The 22,156-nt window shown below is 37.3% G+C and overlaps 1 protein-coding gene across 1 annotated transcript in view; it reads left to right on the forward strand.

Annotated features, from left to right (window-relative positions):
- The window catches only part of LOC150101600 (alkaline phosphatase, tissue-nonspecific isozyme-like), a 130,043-nt gene that overhangs the window by 63,145 nt on the left and 44,742 nt on the right, over positions 1–22,156 (forward strand). The window contains exon 2 of the mRNA XM_090400853.1: positions 16,098–16,272. Coding sequence (XP_090256979.1) covers positions 16,098–16,272 — 175 coding nt within the window. The remainder of the gene's footprint in view (positions 1–16,097; positions 16,273–22,156) is intronic.

Genomic DNA, 22,156 nt, shown 5'->3' on the forward strand with positions numbered 1-22,156 from the left:
AGCCCACTCTCGAGCTAAAAAGTCTATCGAGCATGCAATGTTTTTATTCCCCCCCCCCCCTCTCGGCATCCCAAAATTCGGAGAAATCGAACGTTAAGCTTTCACTATTTTATATCCTGAGGCAGCTTTTTGGCCACAAGTTTTGGAATTTTTGAGCTAAAGATTCTAGTTTCCCTTTGGGAAACAAACCTGCATTACAGGATGTATTTATTTTATATTAAAATAATAAAGTAGTATTTTTACGGTTTTGTTTAACTTTATTTATCTGTCAACCAATCAAAACATGAATAATTCATCTCTTTTGGGAAATGTTATTAATAAATGAACGATTTACCATAACTTCAACAAAACATTCTGATTTTTTTTGTTATTTTGTAGTGGCATATGCAACTGCAGCTTTATGTAAGGCTTGGGTCATGATTTATTAATTAGATGCAGCCATACTCGAATGGATTTTTATTTCAGAGATAAACAAAAAAGCTTTTGGTATACAAAAGAAAACGAGGAAAGTGTGTCAGTCCTTACTAGCACGTTTCAATACTCAAGCATCCTCTAATTATGTAAGTTCTTTATTGTTTTTCAACTCCTGAATCCGGGTACTACCTTAAGGAACGGGATTCAGCTACCTTTATAAGACTTTTCAAATAACAATGAGCTAGCTACGTGATCTCATAAGGTATGGCAGAATATTTTTGACTCAAAGAAAATTGTTTTTTTCTTGCAAAATAGACAAACTTGGGAGAACATGAAATTAAAAGACGTAATAGACTGATCTCATGGCTGTATTTGCCTCGTTTCTAAATTGTTTATTTATAGTGGTGGCGTCAATATGACATTATCACGATTTGGAAGCATCAACGTTGTATCCATAAGTTCCTAACGTAAGTCGCAACTTCTGTAAAAATGTATAAAATAGCTATCATTCAATGTGATGTATTAGTGTGAGCTACAGCTACCCTGGGACATCAGAATTAGCTTGCTCAGAAGAGAAAACATTTTAACCAAAAAAAAATAACTTTTACGCTCTACTTCTACAGATACTACACGGCAAAACCATCCCTGGATAGAACATTTGTTCATAAAAACCACAAATCCATTCTTGGAATGAAACGAATTCTAGCTAATTGTAATGATACTGAAACACTCGAAAAAGATCATTATTTAACACGGATTCATTCAGTCGAATTTTAATTTCAGTCCTTTGTGTAGGTTGTCCTTGTCTAGCAAACAAACTAACAACAAATGGCTATTTACTTCTTCCAGGCTAGTAGAATATTGAAAATATTTTCCAATTCATCAGAACTAAATAAAAGCTCCTTCATTTGATAGCATTCCTTTCATCTATAACCACAGCGTCATATCAAGGGTTAAGCAAGTTCATTCCCTTCAACTTCAAAACCTAATTTTATTAGGTTTTGAAGATAGCCTTGGATTTGATTAAACCACAAAGAAAATTCATGTCAAAATTCCTCCACGCTTTCATTACTATCTTGTAAATAAAAGCGCTGTCCTTTTCCACAGAGAAGAAAATAGAATAGGACAATACAATCTTCATAATCTAAAACAGTTCCGTTATTTGCTATTTCTGGTGCCTTGGCTTGTAGTCGTGCATGCTGTAACCACTCGTGGTCCTTTATCCTTCCGGTGCGACGTAGTATACAATGCTAACCCTAATCTCATTTGGATGCACAGTATCTCCACGAGAATGCAATACATCTTCAAGGTAACGCATTATGCTAACATAGTAACAGCATTGTGCTGAATACACAATCTCTCTCTCTCTCTCTCTCTCTCTCGCATACGGAGTGATCGCATGTTGTTCCGTCAATAATCATAAAATGCAACTACGAAGTTTGTGTTCGTAGAAAATTGGAATTAAATCACTTCGTCTTGTAAGGAAAAGTCAGAAGAGCGAAATGAATTCAAGGCTTTAAACAAACACACGAAATAGTCAAGGACAATAAAAGATATTGTTCAATGGGAATATAAATGATTTATTACCAGGAAGCTATTCGAGAAAGGACCTTACGGCAGCAACATTAGGTGCAGATAAGAGAAAGGCATGCCCAGATTATGGAATTTGATTGATAGTTTCTTGCAACTCAGGAGCGTCTGCAACTTTTTATCTTACATTAGTATCTATCTAGCTGCAAAGAGATTCCCAGATGGATCAATAAATATGTATTTGGGTTGCTTTAGATGTTTCCTTGACTTTCATGGTCCCTGGTATTGTTTACGTGCTAATGGCATACCTTCGTATTCCAGTTACGTGTATGTGTTATGTAATTGGCAATTATTTATCAACAATATGGAATCTATAAAGAGCAACCTTGAGTATAAAAAATTGAAGGAAAATGAAAAAGAAAGAAAGCAGAGAATAAAAAAAACGGGTGGCAGAAAAAATAGTAGAGGAAAAGAGAGAGGAGGATGAGAAGCTGAATAAAAAGAAGAGTAAAGTGGAATAAGAAATAAACGAATGAAAGAAAGAATGTTGAAGATATCCTTGTTTCTTATGAGAGAAATCAAGTATGAAGAGAAGAGAGGAAAGTAACAGATGGGGAGAGAGAGAGAGAGATCACCAAAGAAAAACGTCTTATCTCTAAGAAAGAAACTCAGACAGTTTAACTGTTATGTATGCTGCACATCTCTGGAGTTGTATCTCGTGCTTTTGGTGAAGCCTGCAAAAGAGAGACAGAATGTACGAAGACGGCGCTCTCTATAACAGTGTGACGGTTTCGACTTTGAGAAAACAGCGAAGCAGGAGGAACTTCCTTTTTCTCCAAAAGCACGCGAACTGAGTAACAGAACTCATTGATTGAGTCCGTCATTGGTTCACCCTTTTGGGTGTTCATCAGTCACGCTGGTCGATCTGTCATACATTGTAGCAATGTGATAAATAGCACGTGCCACCGGTGACAGTTAAAAGGACTCACGTGCTGCTGACGCATGGAAACAGAGAATGGATTATCCCTCATCCCTCTATACAGAATAGCACTGAGGGATTCTATGGGTGCGAGCCAACCTTTGGGAGGAGGGGGCTACTGGAGAAAGCTTCAAGACTAGGAACAGAGTGAGAAGAAATTAATCACGCATAGAGTTGGTCGATAGAGTTCATTCCCGTTTACTGCTGTGAATTGTTTTTCTCTCTTCTCATAGCTTTTGGCAGAGTCCTAACGGTTAGATTAGTTCACCGGCTCCCTTAATATTTTGGACAGATTAAAACAGTTTGCGGTTTCTAAAGAGCATACAAACATCAGTATAGGATAAATAGATTGAGAGAAAGAGAGAGTTTTTAAGGTGTTTGAAAAAGGAGCTTCGATTGGGATGCGAGGAACATAGAGAAAGATTTTTAACCGAGTATGGGTAGACAGGTCTCATGCGGTGACGTAAGAATTTTCCCCGTGAATCTCGTTTTTTAACTCTCACTAGAAAAGCTTGAATTCCAGGTATGTTAGTTAGCTTTATTTGAAATACACAGAATCAATCCTATTCTGATACTATTTTCGGAGAATTCCAATCGCTTAAAACCTTTTTCGGAGAATGCTGTAATTTTGTGTGACGCCGTTTTTCATTTTTTGTGGTATTAGCGATTTTAAAAAAATTAATACGATCTCTTTTACGTTCGTTAAAAATTAACATTCAGCATCTGCAAATTAACAATAAACATCATGCAGAAATGTGTAATAAAAGACCGAACTGGTACCAAAACATCACCTGATTTTTTTCCCCCAGCCGTATTGCCAAATAGTGTCAGACAGCGAAAAAAAAAAAAGAAGATAATCTCCCTTTTAACACAATGTAAAGCTACATTTTAAATTAACTCCATAACCACGCTACTCCGTTAAAGGCTTTTTTTTTTTTTTTTTTTTTTTTTTTTTTTTTTTTTTGCTAGCAAAGAATTAGTTACCATAGCAACGGATAAGGAAAACCGCCAAGGAGCTCGCTATTCCGACCTTTCAACACCGACAGAGGCAAAGGATTGCCCCGAGAAGGTGAAAAATACTATCGTAGTTTTAAAAGTAGTTAAATCCGCCCCTCTTACAAAAAAAAAAAAAAAAAAAAAAAAAAAAAAAACATGAATTTACGTTCAAAAAGCAGAGAAATTACTCAGAAAAACTTTGATCAATTTTTGAGTTATCATGTCCTAATTCAAAATTTAAATGAAACGGCCAGAAGGAGAAATAGAGGAGGGGGAACGCAAGTAGTATTAGGATTAATAATAATACTCAGTTCCTAAGCATTTATTATTAGTCATTTATATCTCAGACCATCTCTTCCACAATTTATTATTTGCCTTAAACTTCAATTGATACATGAATTCAAACTCATATTAGATCTTTTAGAACTCCACTCTCTCCCTTACAAGATCTACCAAAATATTTTGAATTTATAAATTTCGATGTCACACCTCAACTAGTCTAAAGATAGCATATAACCTTCCAATTATTTATATATTAAATGGTCGTTTAAAAGGCAAATCCCACCGCTTATTCTAAAAGAGTATTGGCTTAAAACATACCACACAATTCATTACTTTCTGTTAGGACTCACATAATGTACAGGCTTTCTCTAAGACTATTCAAAACATATTCCCACGAATGAATACAAAATCTGCAATGCTCTTAAAAGAATCTTGAAAAAGACAATTAGGAAATGGTTAATCATGAAAGGTCTAGCTAAGAATAAATTCTAGATCTCGGATGAGATTCCAATTCTTTTACCTCTCTTACCAAAAACAGCTCTTACTAATGTTGTTTGTAGCGATTGCTATAATAGGCTATCAAACAATGAAACAATATGGTGAAATATCTGTTCAGTGAGTTCTACAAAACGTACAAGCATTTAATAATGAGTTGCAATGTATTTTGCTGGATTTGGCTAGTCATCTCACAACGTAATATTTACTAATTTACTAATATTTAGTACCACATTACTGTCGTAAAATAGCCTGAAGTCGTACTTACAAAGTAAAAGATTCAAATTATTATCTGTTAGACATAAACAGAGAAAGAAATCAACTCTCCACATAATCAACATCACGGAGATAACTTTGGATACTGCAGAAACGAAATATGCTATAAATAAAAGTAACTACCGCAATAAACCCTTTCCAAGGATTACTGCAGAAAACAAAGGAAGTGGGCGAATAACTTAATAGACAAAGATATGCAACCAACTCTTTCTGCTCATAAAGATATTCTGAAGCGGAGGAAATGAAAATTAGCTAATAATTCATTGTGTCCGAGTCAGCAAAAAAAAGTTCTAAGTAATGTATAAAACGATCCTCGTTAACGACACTGCTAAAGGAATTCATAACTTCGTGTATCTCCCCCCCCCCCCCTCCTACGTGTGAAAATAAAATCAGAGGTGTTATAAACTAGTATTAAATCAACTGAAGTTTCCAGATACGATGTCATTAATGTCAAAATTGTCAAGGAACGCCAGATGTGCACATAACAGAATCCTTACTGTATATTTTTAACTTATCACAGTTAACCGGCATGTTTCCATCGAATTTTAATAAGGTTATAATAAATAGGTTTATAGACCAATCTCTCTTCTTCCGGTTGTTTTGTTTTCAAATTAAAAATTAAAAAAAATATATATTAAAATTAGACCCAAGATTTACTTTTTGTAAAAATGGCATCTTTTTAACAAATAATTTTTGCATTTAGACCAAAGCTTAAAAGCTATTTAAATGATATGCCTGCCTCAAACTGTAAAAATAAACAACATTTATGGCAGTTTTCTAACTTTAGATTATTGTAGTCTACAGCGATGTCTTAGGACCAATCTCATTCATCATAAATGACCCCACAACTTCTAGGGTTTAAAAGCGAAATAACAAACACAGATGACACTACCTTACTTTTCTCTTCGAACACTGTACAATAAATGCAAATTAATTGTGATTTTCTGAAATTAGCACATTCGTTTAGTCTAAAGAAAATTAAATGTCACAGAAAAAACAAAATATGTAATTTTCACTTGCAAAATGTTGCATTTTGCAAGTGAAAATTACTATTTTTCAAATTGCTTGCATGAGTGGAAGAAGATAAAGCAAATTTAAATTGTAATTGCATGGAAATAAAACATTTCTAATTAAAACTGATTGTAATTTTTAAGTTGAAAACCACGATTCACTGATTTAGTTAATAGAGTATCGTTTATGTTTAGTAGACCTTCCTAATTGGAATATATTATTAAACTGACAAAAGCTGAAAATGTATGTTATATGGATTCAAACTAGTCTACACTATGAAATTCTACTGGGAAGGTATCTCTCTCTCTCTATCTATAAATTTAAAGGCGCTATAGTATACAACAAACACACACCATTTTGAATATAATATCGCTCAGCTATAAGTTGACCATTGGAACATCCCACTCCCTTTTAGGACTTTCAAGGTAGCGGATAGCAATGCTGTAGCCAATGAAGCTTTAACTGAGGCTCGGCTAATGCCGCTACTCAGCCATGACTAGAGCTATTAGCTCAATAACATCCCATCCACACAGATTTTCTTCGTTCAGATGACGGGATTAAGAGTCAAGGACTCACTCCATCGCCCAGTTCTTTTTAGAACTTTAGAAAAAAATGTGAGGTTAACAACGTGTGGTTGCCGGGGTAAGAATAGCACCAATGCAAATCCAAGCATGTCGTAAGAGGCGACTAATTGGACGCTGAGATTCGAGAGTTTGAGTTCGCTCTCTTAAGGTTTTTGCTTTAAGGGAGCAATTTGAGTCTCCGGGGAATGTGTTTTCCGGTGAGGGGCTTTGTCGGTGAATGCTTTTCTTCGGAATTTGAGCGGTTCTGCTCGGTGGTGGTGAGTGGAAGGCCATCATTGAGTGGAGCCAACGCTGAGATGGACGGTCTTTCGCCCACAGTGGTCTAGGGATCGTCTTAATTTTTAGAGATTGGCTTTACTTACGTATCACCAATGCAAATCCAAGCATGTCGTAAGAGGCGACTAAATGGACGCTGAGTTTCGAGAGTTCGCTCTCTCAGGTTTCTTCCGGAATTTTGCTCCGGGTGAGGGGGGCTTATTTCGGGGGAGTTGCCTTGGGAGAGCATTTTGAATCTCTGGGGGAGGGTGTTCTCCGGCGTGGCCCGTGAGGGGGGCCTCGTCGGTGGACACTTTTCCCTGGAATATGAGCGGTTCTGTTCGGTTGTGGGGGGCCCGTCACTGAGTGGAGCCAACGCTGAGTTGGACGATCTCTCGGCCACTATTGAGTGGTCTAGGGATCGTTCTAATTTTTATACAGGGCTTTACTTACGTATCAGCTCTACTGTAGCTCATGCATGTCGTAAGAGGCGACTAAAATGGGACGAGTTTCGCTCTCTTATTTCTTCCGGAATTTTTCTCCCGGTGAGAGGGGGGGGAGGGCTTACATTCCGGGAGGTTTTCCCCGAGAGAGCATTTTGAGTTCCTGGGGAAGGTGTTCTCCTTCGGTGGATGCTTTCCCTGGAATTTGAGTGGCTCTGCTCAGTGGTAGAGTGAGCCTGTCACTGAGTGGATCGTCTTCATTTTTAGAGAGCGCTTTACTTATATACCGCGCAGCTGCAAACCATGCATGTCGTAAGAGGCAACTAAAATGGGACTCAGAGTTTCGCACTCTTAGATTTCTTCCGGAATTTTGTTCCCGGTGAGGGGGGGGGGGGGGCTTTTGAGGGAGTTTGTCCTGAGAGAGCAATTTGAATCTCCCGGGAAGGTGTTTTCCGGCGTGGCCCATGCGGGGCCCTGTCGGAGGATGCTCTTCCCTGAAATATGCGGCTTGCTCTGCTCGGTGATAAGGTGAGCCGGTCACCGAGTGGGCCAACGATGAGTTGGACGATCTTTCGGCCACTATGGAGTGGTCTAGGGATCGTTCTAATTTTTAAACAGGACTTTACTTAAAAATTGCTACTGTAGATCATACATGTCGTAAGAGGCGACTAAAATGGGACGCAGAGTTTCGCTCTCTTAGATTTCTTCCAGAATTTTGCGCCCGGTGAGGGAGGGCTTAGATTTCTGGGAGTTTGTCCTGAGAGAGCATTTTGGGTCTCTGGGGAGGGTGTTCTCCGGCGAGACCCGTGATGGGGCTTGTCGGTGGATGCTTTTCCCAGGAATATGAGCGGTTCTGCTCAGTGGTGGGGGATCCGTCACTGAGCGGAACCAACGCTGAGTTGAACGGGCTTTTTCGCCACTCGTAAGGAGTATTCCAGGGGATCGTCTTAATTTTTAGAGAGGGCTTTACTTACCAGCCCCACTTAGCCCACGCATCGTTCGAGGAGACTAAAATGGGTATCCAGGGAGAGGAATGGATGGCAATGCTGCAGCCAATGAATTTTTAACTGAGGCTCGGCTATTGCTGTTACCCTCCTGCCATGATCAGAGCTTTTAGCTGTATATTAAACTATCCATATATTTTCTTTACGGATAACGGGGAATATGAAAAGCATTTTTGCTTCACCCATCTAGCCACAAAAAAAAAGTGAGCCATCCTACGACTTAATTATTTTCTTGACAGATGGAAACTAACAGATGTCTTTCTAATTCCAAAACCTGGAACAAATACACATTTTCCACAGACTATCGACCCATCAGCCTATTATCATATGTAGGCAAGATAGCCGAACGCATGTTCTTACACGGATTCAAGAGGAAGCAGAAAATAACCACTTCATACAAGACGAGCAATTCGACTTCAGGAAACAGTTCCACAACTTTCTAAATATACAGCGTTATCGAATGCATCACCCAAGGTTATAAATGGCACCAACACTCTGGTGCAGTCTTCCTGGATATAACTCAAGCATTCCATAGAATATGGCATTATCGACTAATTTTCAAGCTACATCAAGTAGGCATCCCATTATCGCTATTCTTAGGATAAAAATCAATGGAATCAGATCCACAGAAAGAAAAATCACGACTGGAGTCCCTCAAGGCTCTCTGCTATCTCTCATACTCCTCCATATACATGGAAGATCTCCCCAAGTTATCCCCATCCATCACCGCCCTCTATGCTGATGACACGATTAACGTAGCCAGGTCACTCCGTCCTCAACTGTCTATAAACAAGCTGCAGATAGAAATCAACGTATTACAGAATTGGTACAGCAAATGGTGTATCTCAATCAACCCAGAAAAAAGCTCCGCAGCACTATTCACCAGACGTAAAGCAGAACCGAATACAAGCATAGAAGTGTTTGGAAAAATCATTCCTTGGCTCAACTCAACCAAATATCTAGGAGTTCAGCTTGATAAATGCCTAAACTTCAAGACACACATATAAATAGTGTCTTCACTAAAGCCAATCAGACCACAGCACAGCTATATCCACTCTTGAATAGGAACAGCTTCCTAAACATAAACAACAAAATTCTCCTCTACAAATCAGTGACAAGACCTCCACTTACTTACGCCTCATCAGTCTGGGGACATGCGACCAAAAGAAGCATCCACAAATTGCAAACGATCGAGAACAAATGCCTAAGAATGGCGTTTAATGCCCCCTTGGTTCATCAGAAACCTCCAATTGCACGGAGAAACCAACCTGCCAGCTATCAAGACCTACATGATAGGCATCGCAGAAAACTTCTTCACAATCACAAATAATCACCCAAATCAACCAATTTCGACAGGCAGCTGACTACAAACTCTCAGATCGCTGCAAACATAGAAAACCGAAATCCTTCATCGCAAGAGAAAGCTAATACAGCTTAAAATGCTCACAAAGAGCGGGTAAATTACCCACAATAATCCCCTCACCCACAAACTAAAACTCAGATAAAGAATCAAGGACTGAATCCATCACCCAAAGAAGTTTCCAGTTCTCAAGAAACGTGATAGCAAATACATACGTATTGAACACGATGTGTTCTGTGATAGTAAATGGAGATTAAAATGTTATGCCTGATGCATAAATAAATATATTCAGTGGTGAGCTATCAGGGGCTCGGGAGAGCCCTTCGTTAAATTTTTCACAAATTTGCGAGCCCCTTGTCCTTCTTGTTTACTTTTTTATTTTTTCAAAATTATTTGGAATTATTGTTTCAACTCCTCTACCACGAATGCACCCAAGTTTGAAAATAAAATAAGCGCATGTACTAACTTTACTCTTCTTCCTTCTGGTAGCCAATCGTATGGTAAAACCAGTAACCAATCAAATGTTTTATAAAAGATTTATATTTTGATAGTTAAAAAATGTTTTTCTTATGTAATATAAATTAACACAGTTGATTGTGTGCAAATATTTCATGTTTAGATCATGAAATATTTGTTTAAAAATGATAGCCCCACCCCCCCCCCCCCCCACCCCCCCCCCCCCCCACCCCCCCCCCCCCCCACCCCCCCCCCCCCCCACCCCCCCCCCCCCCCACCCCCCCCCCCCCCCACCCCCCCCCCCCCCCACCCCCCCCCCCCCCCACCCCCCCCCCCCCCCACCCCCCCCCCCCCCCACCCCCCCCCCCCCCCACCCCCCCCCCCCCCCACCCCCCCCCCCCCCCACCCCCCCCCCCCCCCACCCCCCCCCCCCCCCACCCCCCCCCCCCCCCACCCCCCCCCCCCCCCACCCCCCCCCCCCCCCACCCCCCCCCCCCCCCACCCCCCCCCCCCCCCACCCCCCCCCCCCCCCACCCCCCCCCCCCCCCACCCCCCCCCCCCCCCACCCCCCCCCCCCCCCACCCCCCCCCCCCCCCACCCCCCCCCCCCCCCACCCCCCCCCCCCCCCACCCCCCCCCCCCCCCACCCCCCCCCCCCCCCACCCCCCCCCCCCCCCACCCCCCCCCCCCCCCAAAGTAATTTGAACAATTTTAATGCTTTCTCTTTGTTTAGATGCTCTAGCAGATCAGTAATATTATCCATGTCTGTTTTATTTGTTGTTATATCTAGTAGGTAGTGATTGGAAAATTGCTTATGATCGCAATTAGAAATCCCGCAGGTCTTGAGACCTGCCAGCAGAAATTTTGTAGAGGATATTGCAGATGAAAAGGATTGCCAGCAATATCGAGCGATTAGCTAAATGCGCAAATCAATAGCATATGAAATATCAGAAAATGAAGAATGCTTACCTCTATATATATCATTTATCATTCGAAACTATCGCACTGAACTAATACGCGAGCCGCCATTTGCATTCTATTAATGTTGAACAGTCCTTATAAGGACTGGCTTAAAGGGGCGAAGCAAGAATGCTTTTCATCTTCCCCGTTATCTGTAGAGGACAGTGTAGGGATAAGGTGTTATTGAGCTATTAAGGCTCTGATCATGGCAGGAGGGTAACAGCAATAGCCGAGCCTCAGTTAAACTTCATTGGCTACAGCATTGCAATCCATTACCCTCCAAGGGTATTATCCTCCAATTCTCTTCTAATGTTGAACAGTTCAGTTCATATCGTTTAATTATAATATACTTGTTATGTATGAATCAAAAAGGTAGGGGAATATTATGATTAAATAAATTTAAAAGTAAAAACCCTTACTTAAAAAGAACAAAGAATTCTCAAATGTTGAAGAATAAATGTTTACTAGTTTAATTACTTTAGAAGTATAATGGTTTTATTCTCGTTGCACTGATAAGATAATTTGGTTCATAACTCATAATTATAACGCCATTTTAGCTACATCACAAGCGCCATCTACCATTTTTGATCGAACCCAAAATATTAACTTTAGTTTTGTTTTTATTCATTTCTTTTTTTTTTATTCATTTTATTCATCTGCTTCGTTTGTTTTCTCTGGAATAATCTTTCAGAAGTATTTGCAATACGTATCACTAGCAGATATTCAAATCCAATTTTTAACGTTTCTTCAAATTTTACCCATGCATAGTAATATATTTTTTTGCAGTTTTTCGTGTATGTGACTATGCGTTTTACATTGTTACATTTGATGAGTTCACTGTATTGTATATTTATTCAAAGGCCTGAAAAGAGAATAAAATAAAATAAAAAATAAATCACACATAGAATAAACGGCTCTTTTCCATCAAATTCACATGATCGTTTTGTACACTAGTCCAAATCATCAAAATATTATATGGTCGCATTTTGGATATTTATTTTCAATTTTTTATAAATCAACAATGTTCACTTACACTCCAAGCCTTGTTCTCTTCAACGTTCAACTACAAAATTCTCTTCCATCTTAAATTGGGTTTTCGACAGTGAAATGCATGTCTCTATTTAATCCCCCTACGGTGGCAATTGAGAAATGTAAACCTTTGTAAAAGTTCCAGGGAACAAAAACAGAAAAAGACAGTCATCTTTCGATAAAACAAAACTGACGGGTTTTTTTTTCTTCTTTTTCTCTCCAAACTGAACTCATGGGAAACAAGGAAATGAGATAGAGCCATTTATTCCATTATTCATAAACATTTGGCTCTCTTACCAAACGAAGAGAGCTTACTCATAAACATGACATCATCAATAGGTATTCCTCTACTCGTATGATTGCCTCTAAATACTGAACAGTAAACCCTTTTCGTGACTATTGGGCGGATAAAAATGTCGTACGATAAAAACCAGCATCATAAAATATTCCGAGATGCATTTTTGTATCATAAAACGCTGATGGCCATTTCTCCAGGTGCTTCACAAACGCGCGAAAAGACACGTGTGCCTCAGCGTTTTACTACAACCCACCGTAACTCTTCATCCAGAATACTAGTGGCGCTTGAATTTTAAAAATCATCTTTTTTTTTTCTTTACCAAAAGAAATTTTATATTTCGTTCAGGCTATCGTTCAAGCAAAAGATCCTCTACATGGAAGTTTATCCATAATAAGATAGAAAAACTTACATATAGAAAAGAGGATAATAAGAGAATCGATGGAGTCTATCCTTAGGATATTCTCAATTAGTTATATTTTCTAACATTAAATATAATTACAAATTATGCGGTGAGGTTTGGCTATAAATTCAGTGTGCTCGTTGGTCAATGCATCTATTTTTATGGAAGACAAAAACAAGATATTCCGATAGAGAGTTCTGCCATGTCCGTCTTAGACGGGTTACTTCAATTCTGCCATGTCCGTCTTAGACGGGTTACTTCAATTTCAGGTGAAAAGACTTAAACTTTTACTAACTGCATTTTACGTGCATGCGTTAGTAAAAGTTTAAGTCTTTTACTAACGGCATGAGTAAATCTGCATAGATACATACAAATGCATAAAGATTTCAATTATTTTGCTGTGTCATTTTCTGACCTCGGAAATACGATGTTATTCAACAATCTCGACTTTTCACACTTGAGTCGAAATCAGCAGAAACACTTATTTTCGTGCTCTTAAAAGGTTGGAAAGATTTAATTCGACTTCCTGAATCTAAAGGCGAATTTTGTGAAGTTGAAGGGAGAACTATAACAGTTGCTCGACGCTATTTTCCCTCATAATCCATTTCTATTGCTTTATGTAATGTGAATTAAATTCTCACAATACAACAATATCCCCCTGCAGATGAGTTTCCCTGCAAAGCAATTTAGTCATGCAGATAAGCTTATTATTTCTCTTTCAATGCTGTTTTTCTCTTTTATTATTTATTTATCTTTTACTTCCTGAATGTTTGAGTTTTAAAGTAATTTAGGGATTTAAAACTAACTTAAAAATTAATAACTATGTCATGAAAATAAGGTTTATAAAATATTTAAGCGCAGTTAAATCGAAACTGTTCAAAGTCGTATTAAAATCCTACTGTGTAGTAAATTGTAATTTAGTTTCAATCGATTGTATTAAGGTATCCCACAAGCAGGTTGCACATAGATGATAATAAAAGATTGTGCCATGAAAACAACAATTGTTTGTCTAAATGCTGCTTTTAGCTGTTGGATTTAATTGATAATGAGGTGCTTAGTGCAAAGCGCATTCGGTAGAAAGCGAAATTCTAATCTTAAAACGTGTCTAGAGGTTAACGCTCGCGTTTTATTTAAGACAGCAGACAGACGGCAAAGAAAGAAGAGATCAAAAATTAAATACCGGAATAGAAGATAAGGAAAATAAAATTCAAAATAAAATAGTAATGATGTATGTAAGTAAATTAACGAAAAAGATAAATAATAATAATCTCTGTTTGTAAGAGAGGAATAATATAAAGGGAATAGAAGACATAAAAAGTAAAGAAAAGCTATTAAGGACAAAGAAATGGTATAGAGATGGTAAGATAAAGTAAGTATGGGAAAAACAAAAAGAGAGGAAGGATTTTTTATTTTTTTTTTGCAAGTTTTTGCTCTTAAAAGGTTGGAAAGATTTAATTCGACTTAATTTCCATTGCTTGGAGAGATGATAAAATCTATGGATTCTATCATCTCTCCAAATTCTGAGGATTACAAATTCTGCCATTTTCTTATACAGATTGGCTGACTTAGTTTGTCAAGCATTATAGTTTCTACGAGTTCTAACCGGGATTTGAACCTAATTTTTTTAATCCAACCCAAAGGAAAAAGTTAGCCTCATTCTTGCAACTGCACGGTGGAGACTTAGCAACAAAAAAAGAAAAAAAAAGCTAAAATAAATAACAAACAAAAGAGAATCAGAAAAAAGAATGAAATTCAAATATAGAAAATATCTGTAAAGTGAATAGAAATGAGAAAAGAAAAAAATATGAAGAGAGAAAAGAATAACGGGAATGAGAGAGGAATAGAGAAAGAGATGTGTAGAAAACGAAATGGGAAATAATGCGGTTAGACAGAGAGAGAGAAAAGTAAAACTCTTTGAAAGAAATACATTTTGATTACTAAGAAAGGAAAAGCTGTTGCCAGTATTGCTCGCAGATGTTGTGGCTTTCTTTGAGCATAGACGCTGCAGAAAAATGGCACAAGAAAATAAAATATTTCACCCTGCTTGGTAACGAAATAGAAAACTAAAGTCTTGACACTTTCCCCGCATTTGCAAATCCTCACGATTTCGACGGGAGGAAAAAGAATTCTTCTATGCAAACAAGTGTCTTGGAATGGAACAGAGATCTCCAAATCACACCTACTGAGAAATGAGAAAACACCGCATTGGGAGAAGAAGAGAAGGGATAAAGGGGATGGGGGAGTGAAACGGAAGAGTAATGTTTTTGAAATATCACCGAAATGCATTTGGGCAGAATGGAAACATGAGAAACAGTGCAATGTTGTTTTTTTTTGAAATTCCGAGTGATACAAAAGATTAAAGAGAAAAATGAATACTGGGATGCCACCCCAAATAAAAACATAGCGGCAGGCAAAGGAAGTGCTTCTGCTCTTAGAGCATCACAAGGAACAATGCAACGGACGTCAACATGAAGTATTTAAATTCATCTTCAAGGTAAATCTTTCATCTGCGGAGAAGAAAAATGAAATCTCATTTGCCACATATTCAAATAACTTCCGGTGGTTTATGATATTTTTATTGCGTGTTGTGCATGCTTTGTGACTTCTACACTTTTTTTTTAGTTTAGACGCTTTCCTGCATTTTTTTTCGCAACAACACTTTTCAGGCAGCGTTTTAAGAAAAGAAAAATTCAAATAAATCCAAAAAACGTCTTTCTTAAACCGTGTTGTCTTTTTCACGCTAATTAAAATAATTACATCGTATATAAAACTATTTTTGCGTGCGCCCACACAGAATATAACAATTTCACTTTTGAAAATTCAATTTGAATCTGCCTTTTTTTTGTAATCGGATTAAGAGAGCTTAAAATCTGAGATTTGAGAATTTAATTTTTGATACTACATTTTGAAATTTCATTGAATTCTTAAATTAAACACAGTTGTGTGATTAATGTTTAATATACATGCGATAGAAAAGCCCTGCCTAAATATTTGGTTTAGGCAGACTTCTTTGATTACTTTTCTAAACACTTGTTAAAGACCAGTTAATAGTTGAATAAAATTAGCTGAATTGTTTAGCTGATTTCTTGAAATATATATCAGAATTTGCACGTGCCAATAATACAATATAGTATTATATTCCTTCATAAAACAAAATAAGTAGGCAGTGACCAGTGAACTATCAAATAATTTGACAAAATTTTGAAAAGTATTTTATAAATTGCATATTAACTTATTTTGTAATATTTATTCTGTTACGATGTTTTTCTAAGTAAGGCTTTTATTTTCGCCACGTTTATTTTACTAAACTGGATGTTCTTTTTCAGACTTATAACACTGACAGTCAAGTGGGAGATTCCGGAGCATGCGCAACTGCTCTTTTGTGTGGTGTCAAAAGCCGATTTGAAACTGTAGGATTGGACGATAGCGGAATTCACGATAAATGTTTGACAAGTTTCACTTCCAGAGTACCTTGTCTTACAGATTGGGCACAACAAGAAGGTAAGCAGTTTCCGTTCCTGTGTTTTGTTGCTGTCTTGAATATGATAAGAAAACATCGTTGATAAAACAAGACAATGGCTTTTGTCTTAAGTGATTCTCTCTCTTTTTCTGTCTCCTCCCTCGTCGTAATCTGATGTATATTACTAGTATCTGTTTTGTCGAACAGTTGCCTCTACAATGAGGGCGCCGGTTTCAATTTGAGCTTCCGGTTGGGAAATCACTCATATAGGAAGTTACTCCTCTTAGACATACCATACAACTATAAGAATTAATCTAATGAATCGAAGTAATTCCAAGACTTTACTACTACTAAATGTGTTCGAACTGGTTTTAAGTTTGGAAACCGGAGCGCCCTGCGGAAAACTAACCACAAATAGACACAACCCGAGATGGATTAATTAGATAGTTATTATACGTAAATTTTAAGAATCTATCTTCCAGCTATACAACTTGTATTACTCTTTGTTCAAGGTCATCACTCATGTTTTCATTTCCAACAATGGAAAGTGATTGTTTGCTTCACTAGTTCTATGTCCTCTAGAGAATAGTTCAACCAACTTCTGTTACCATGAACAAAATTATAAACTTATGCAGTTAAACTTCCACTTATCTGCTGCTAAATAAACAATTCAATAAATTGCGATTAATCAACTCATTATCGTGTTATTACAAAACTTTATCCTTCCAGTTGCGAACTGTGCATATCTTCAGTTCTCTTGCCATCCATTAAAAATCTGCGTGATTCAAGTTGCGACTCGTAATCCAATATTGACCTTACCAGGTATCGTAACCTGCTTTCCACTATATATACAACTTCTTTTAATTAAGTCTACAGCTAGCAAGCTTTAGTAGTTGCCTCACTAATATAATATCTAAACTTAAATGCGTTCTTAACCAAAACACCCAATTCTTTCTAAACATGGCCGTTCAACATATGCCTATCAAACACCATCGTCTTCACTAAACTCATCTACTTTCAAATGGACTACCTTAGTCTATTTCCTTCTTGACTTTTACAAAAAAAATTGCATTAATGACCTCTCCTTAACTAACTCTACTACTCAAGTGCCTAACAAAGATATCCTGGATACGATTCCTATTTTTTTTTTTTTTTAATTTTTCATTGTAAATCTCTAGATAAGTTCGAATAACTTTTGCAAATTTCCAATATGCAGGTGCTGGTTCTGTTAGTAATTCACTGAAAATGATCTAAATTTGGATTAACCGTGACATACATCTGCTTATTCCAAAATTTATCAATTGCTGAATGAGTTAAGATAACTTTTATATTCCTCCTCCCATGTTACGTGATGAGGTTAATTAAATATTTCCTCTCCAACAGCATTTCATCTTGTGCCTAATGTTGTCTTTGAACGCTTGTAAAATATTTATCAGCATTTCTCATAACTGCAAGTGAATTAATTGAAAATAATCCCGTAGGGAATTGTTACATTTAATTTATTTCTATCATCCGTAACCTTTTTACATATCGAAGTAACGTGATATTTAAATAATCTTAGCAGTGCTAGCTATCTACATTTCAAATTTCATTCTACCAAATGAACTTACATGCATCATACTTAATAGCAGGTTTATCATATTTATGTTATTTTGGTAGTTTTCCTTATAGTTTAATTCTCTGATGAACATTATTCATCCATTTGGCTCTAGATTTATTAGAAAAGTTGCTTCTAGAAATAAACTCGGACATTAAATTATGCAATCTTTTAGTGTTATCTATTTCGTATTAGTGTCATCATTTCTATTAAACATCCTCCCATTTTACTACTTTTTTATTCTGTTATCATACCCTTAAAGTTAACTTTTTCCCCTCAGTCTTAAATTTCCTTCCAAGGTCAATAATCACTTCACATGGGGGATGCAAGTAATGCAAGCGTGGTCCATCAGTACTTACTTCAATGTTGTTTCCTCTAGAAGATTCTCATTCATGTCTCTTCACATGCTATCACGAAGTTGCTACCAAAATTTCTTTCCGGTTGTATTATTAGCTCCTTTTCACTCACTCTGTATCTCCAATATTAAAATCTGCCTTAATAAAAGTTTAGTTTTCCTTATCTCTTTTAGTAGTAGTCCCATACTATCATCACTGCTTCTTCCACTATGACTTTAGCTGTGTAGCCTTCATCCTTAGTACCACACTATCTCGACCTCCTTTCCTAGGAATTTAGTTCATCCTCGTTTACATAGTCTACATAATTGGTTCTTTCCTATTTTTCCTATTCATTTTCTTGGCCTGGTTAGCCTAGAAGACAGCGTACCTGCTCTGTAACCAACAGACTGTGGATTCGGATTCCACAACTCATTACACGGTGCGGAACTATCTTCAAGCTTATTAGAGACTTCAATGTTCTTCTAGAGTAGAGAGTTTTAAGATTATTTAACAGTTATCTACCGATGCCAGATTAACTCCCTTTCCTGGTTGACATTTGCATAAAAATTATCATCATGCACTTCGGCATGCCTCAAATATTTTCTTTAAAATAAGGCTTAACTTCCCCATTTAATTATTGAAACCATATGAGCTTATTCGATAAGTTTTACGACTCAGTATATCAAGAAATGGGTATCATTAAGAGTACTTTAATGTTAACTTTTCCTTTCCCTTAATGCGAACACCAATCTTATTAGAAGGTGGAATACTTCTCACTCTCAGTAGAGGAAAGTAAACGTTTGAACTCTTGATGGGAGCCTATCGTAGCGGTCTCAGTTTTTATCATAAAAACCTCAGAAGTTCTGTCATGTTTTTAGATCATTTACTCTGGCTGCAGATAAAAATATTTGATTAACATTAACGTGATCTAATACATCAAATATATCCTGCGTGTGTGTGTGTCTTACCAGAGAATCGCCATAGATCTTAATGTCAGCATTTAAGCGGAGTCGTGTCTCTCACAAGTAAGAGCATCTAACAAAGGATGGAATTCTGTGGTATTATCTACATCGATGTAATTCTCTTGGGTGAAACAATTTAAGCATTTAAGTCATAGGCTATCCATTAATCTGAATGAGATATGCCGACAATTAATCTCGATTATATCCTTGGCTTTCTCCCCAAGTGCTTCGTAGTTAATCCTAACTACGAAGCACTGTTAGAAACTTTGTTGCTATTTGCAGTATTTCTATTCTAGATAAAACCTAATTTTACATTCATCACATAATATTACCTACCAGAGCGCATATATATATATATATATATATATATATATATATATATATATATATATATATATATATATATATATATATATATATTCGATTTTCACCATAAACGGCTGTGAACCTATAGAACATAGTATCCTGGTTGGACTAAGATTTTATTTATTTATTTTTAATTTACATAATTCCGGTCCCGCCTCCGTAGATTAAACATAAAATTTTCAAAGTCGGCACACAAAGATAAAATCATTATTTAAAAATATATACAATGTAATGTAATAACCTGATTTATACATATTCGATAAGCTCGCCTTCCCACAATTCTAATCGAATTAATTAAAAGCTCAAATAAACTTACCCAAAAAACATTATACTCAAGAGTAGCATCTGAAACTTGTGATATGTATACTTTTTATTTTTATATTTTCAAGGCTAACTGCTTACTTGGGACCTTCCCTACAGTAGGGAATTGTTCCAAGGGTGAAGCAAGATGCTTTTTATATTCTTGCTTCACCCTTGGATCCAGCAACGTTATGCGCTTTGCATTTTTTATTCTATGCCGAAACTTTGATCGTGAGGTTGTGTTATTGTTAGCGTATTTTCAATGGCTCGTACTAAGTAAACGGCTCGCAAGTCCACAATGTCCCAAGAAAGCAGTTTATTGAAAAATCGCTACTTCCAATTAGCTATTAGTCCATATAATAAGGACTAACAGCTAATTGGAAGCAGTGATTTTTCAATATTAACTGCTTTCTTGGAACATTATGGACTTTTGGCTACGACCCAGTTAATAGATAAAGTTATCTGATAATTTATAACATTAGGTGTAGGAAGTAAATTCAAATTTTTTTAAAAAAAATTTCAATAAAATATCTTAATTCTATATATTTTTCTATCATCATAAAGTATATATATATATATATATATATATATACGTGGTGGTCTAAAAAAAGTTCTCGGCCTCGACCATAAATGGCAACAAGATTTTTTTTTCCAAGTTCATACATCTGTCATAAGCATCCATGTGAAATTGCAAGTCATTCTATCAAGTAGTTTGTTTTAGCTGTCTGAAGCCAAAGTGTTGTCTGTATCCCTTGAAATGGATAAAATTGAGTATCTTACGGTTATTGCAATTCTTTGTAAAAAAAAGGTTTAAACGCCAAAATAAATTCATTCGAAGTTCATAAAAGTTTATGGACACTCTTCTTCTTCATTTACGACAATTAAGAAATGGGCTGCCGAGTTTAAACGAGGCTGTACAAGCCTTGAAGATGATCCACGCAAAAAGTATAACAACACCAGAAATCATTGATAAGTGCACGATATGGTATTGGATGACCGTCGAGTCAAAGTGCGTGAAATTGCTGAGACTGTAGGCATTTCAAAAGAACGTGCAGGATATATTTTGCATGAAGAAATGCAAATAAAAAAGCTTCGCCCAAGATGGTGCCACACTTGGATGGAGCGTTTTAACAAGAATAAAACTGATTTTGTGCGTCGATTAATTACTATGGATGAGACTTGGATTCACCATTACACACCAGAATTCAAACAGCAGTCAAAACAGTGGACAGAAGCCGGTTGCTCAGCGCCAAAGAAGACAAAGTCAGTTCCTTTAGCAGGAAAGGTCATGGCATCGGCGTTTGGGGATGCTAAAGGCATTTTATTTATTAGTTTTTTTGATCTTGAAAAGGGTAAAACAATAACCGGGAAATATTATTCCGATGTTTTAATCAGACTAGGCGAAAAAATTCATGAGGAACCGGTTTGCAGAAGAAAAAAATCATCATTCATCAGGACAATGCACCTGCTCACAAAGGTGTTTTGGCAATGGGAAAATTGTTAGAACATCTATCCTTATTCTCCAGATTTGGCTATGACTGTGACTTTTATGTCTTCCCAAAACTAAAACGCTTCCTCGCTGGTCAGCAGTGTTTTTCTTCGAATCAAAAGGTGATTACAGCTGTAGAGGGGTATTTTGCAGATCTTACTGAGAACTACTACAGAGACGGGATCATGGCGCTGGAGCATCGCTGGAATAAAGGTCTTAAGGGAGATTATGTTGAAAACTAAAAATAATTTTGAATTATAAATTCGTTTTATCATTGGTATGTCGATAACTTTTCAGACCACCCATGTGCATATATATATATATATATATATATACTAGGGTTTTCCCCCTTACGCCCACGACACCCCCCCCCCCGAGTTCCGAACTGGTAGGCCAGGCCGGTTTTCCTTGAATTCTGATGACTAGAATTTTGATGACTAGAATTTTGATGACTCGAAAAGAGGGTTCCTCTACCCCCCTGACGCCACGACGCCCAACCCCCCCCTCCCCCGAGTTCCGGACTGGTAGGCCGGTTTTCCTTGAATTCTGATAACTCGAATTTTGATGACTCGAAAAGGGGGTTCCCCCCGGAGCACAATCCCCCAAGTTCTGGACTGGGAGGCCGGTTCTCCTTGAATTCTGATGACTCGAATTTTGATGACTCGAAAAGGGGGTTCCATCCCCCCGGCGCTTAAGGCGCCCCCCCCCCCCCGAGTTGCGGACTGGTAGGGCGGTTCTCCTTGAATTCAGGGTAGCCCCTGAGTTTCAAAATGTTTCAAATAATTTGACAAAAAACGTGACACAAAAACGTTACATAAAAAAAGGCTTATCATTTTATATTACAGAGTAGATATATATGATCATTAGTTGCATTTA

Source organism: Typopeltis vanoorti, chromosome 11, assembly GCF_054136105.1.
Source record: "Typopeltis vanoorti isolate ZY-2024b chromosome 11, IOZ_Tvanoo_1.0, whole genome shotgun sequence".
NCBI classification, from domain to species: domain Eukaryota; kingdom Metazoa; phylum Arthropoda; class Arachnida; order Uropygi; family Thelyphonidae; genus Typopeltis; species Typopeltis vanoorti.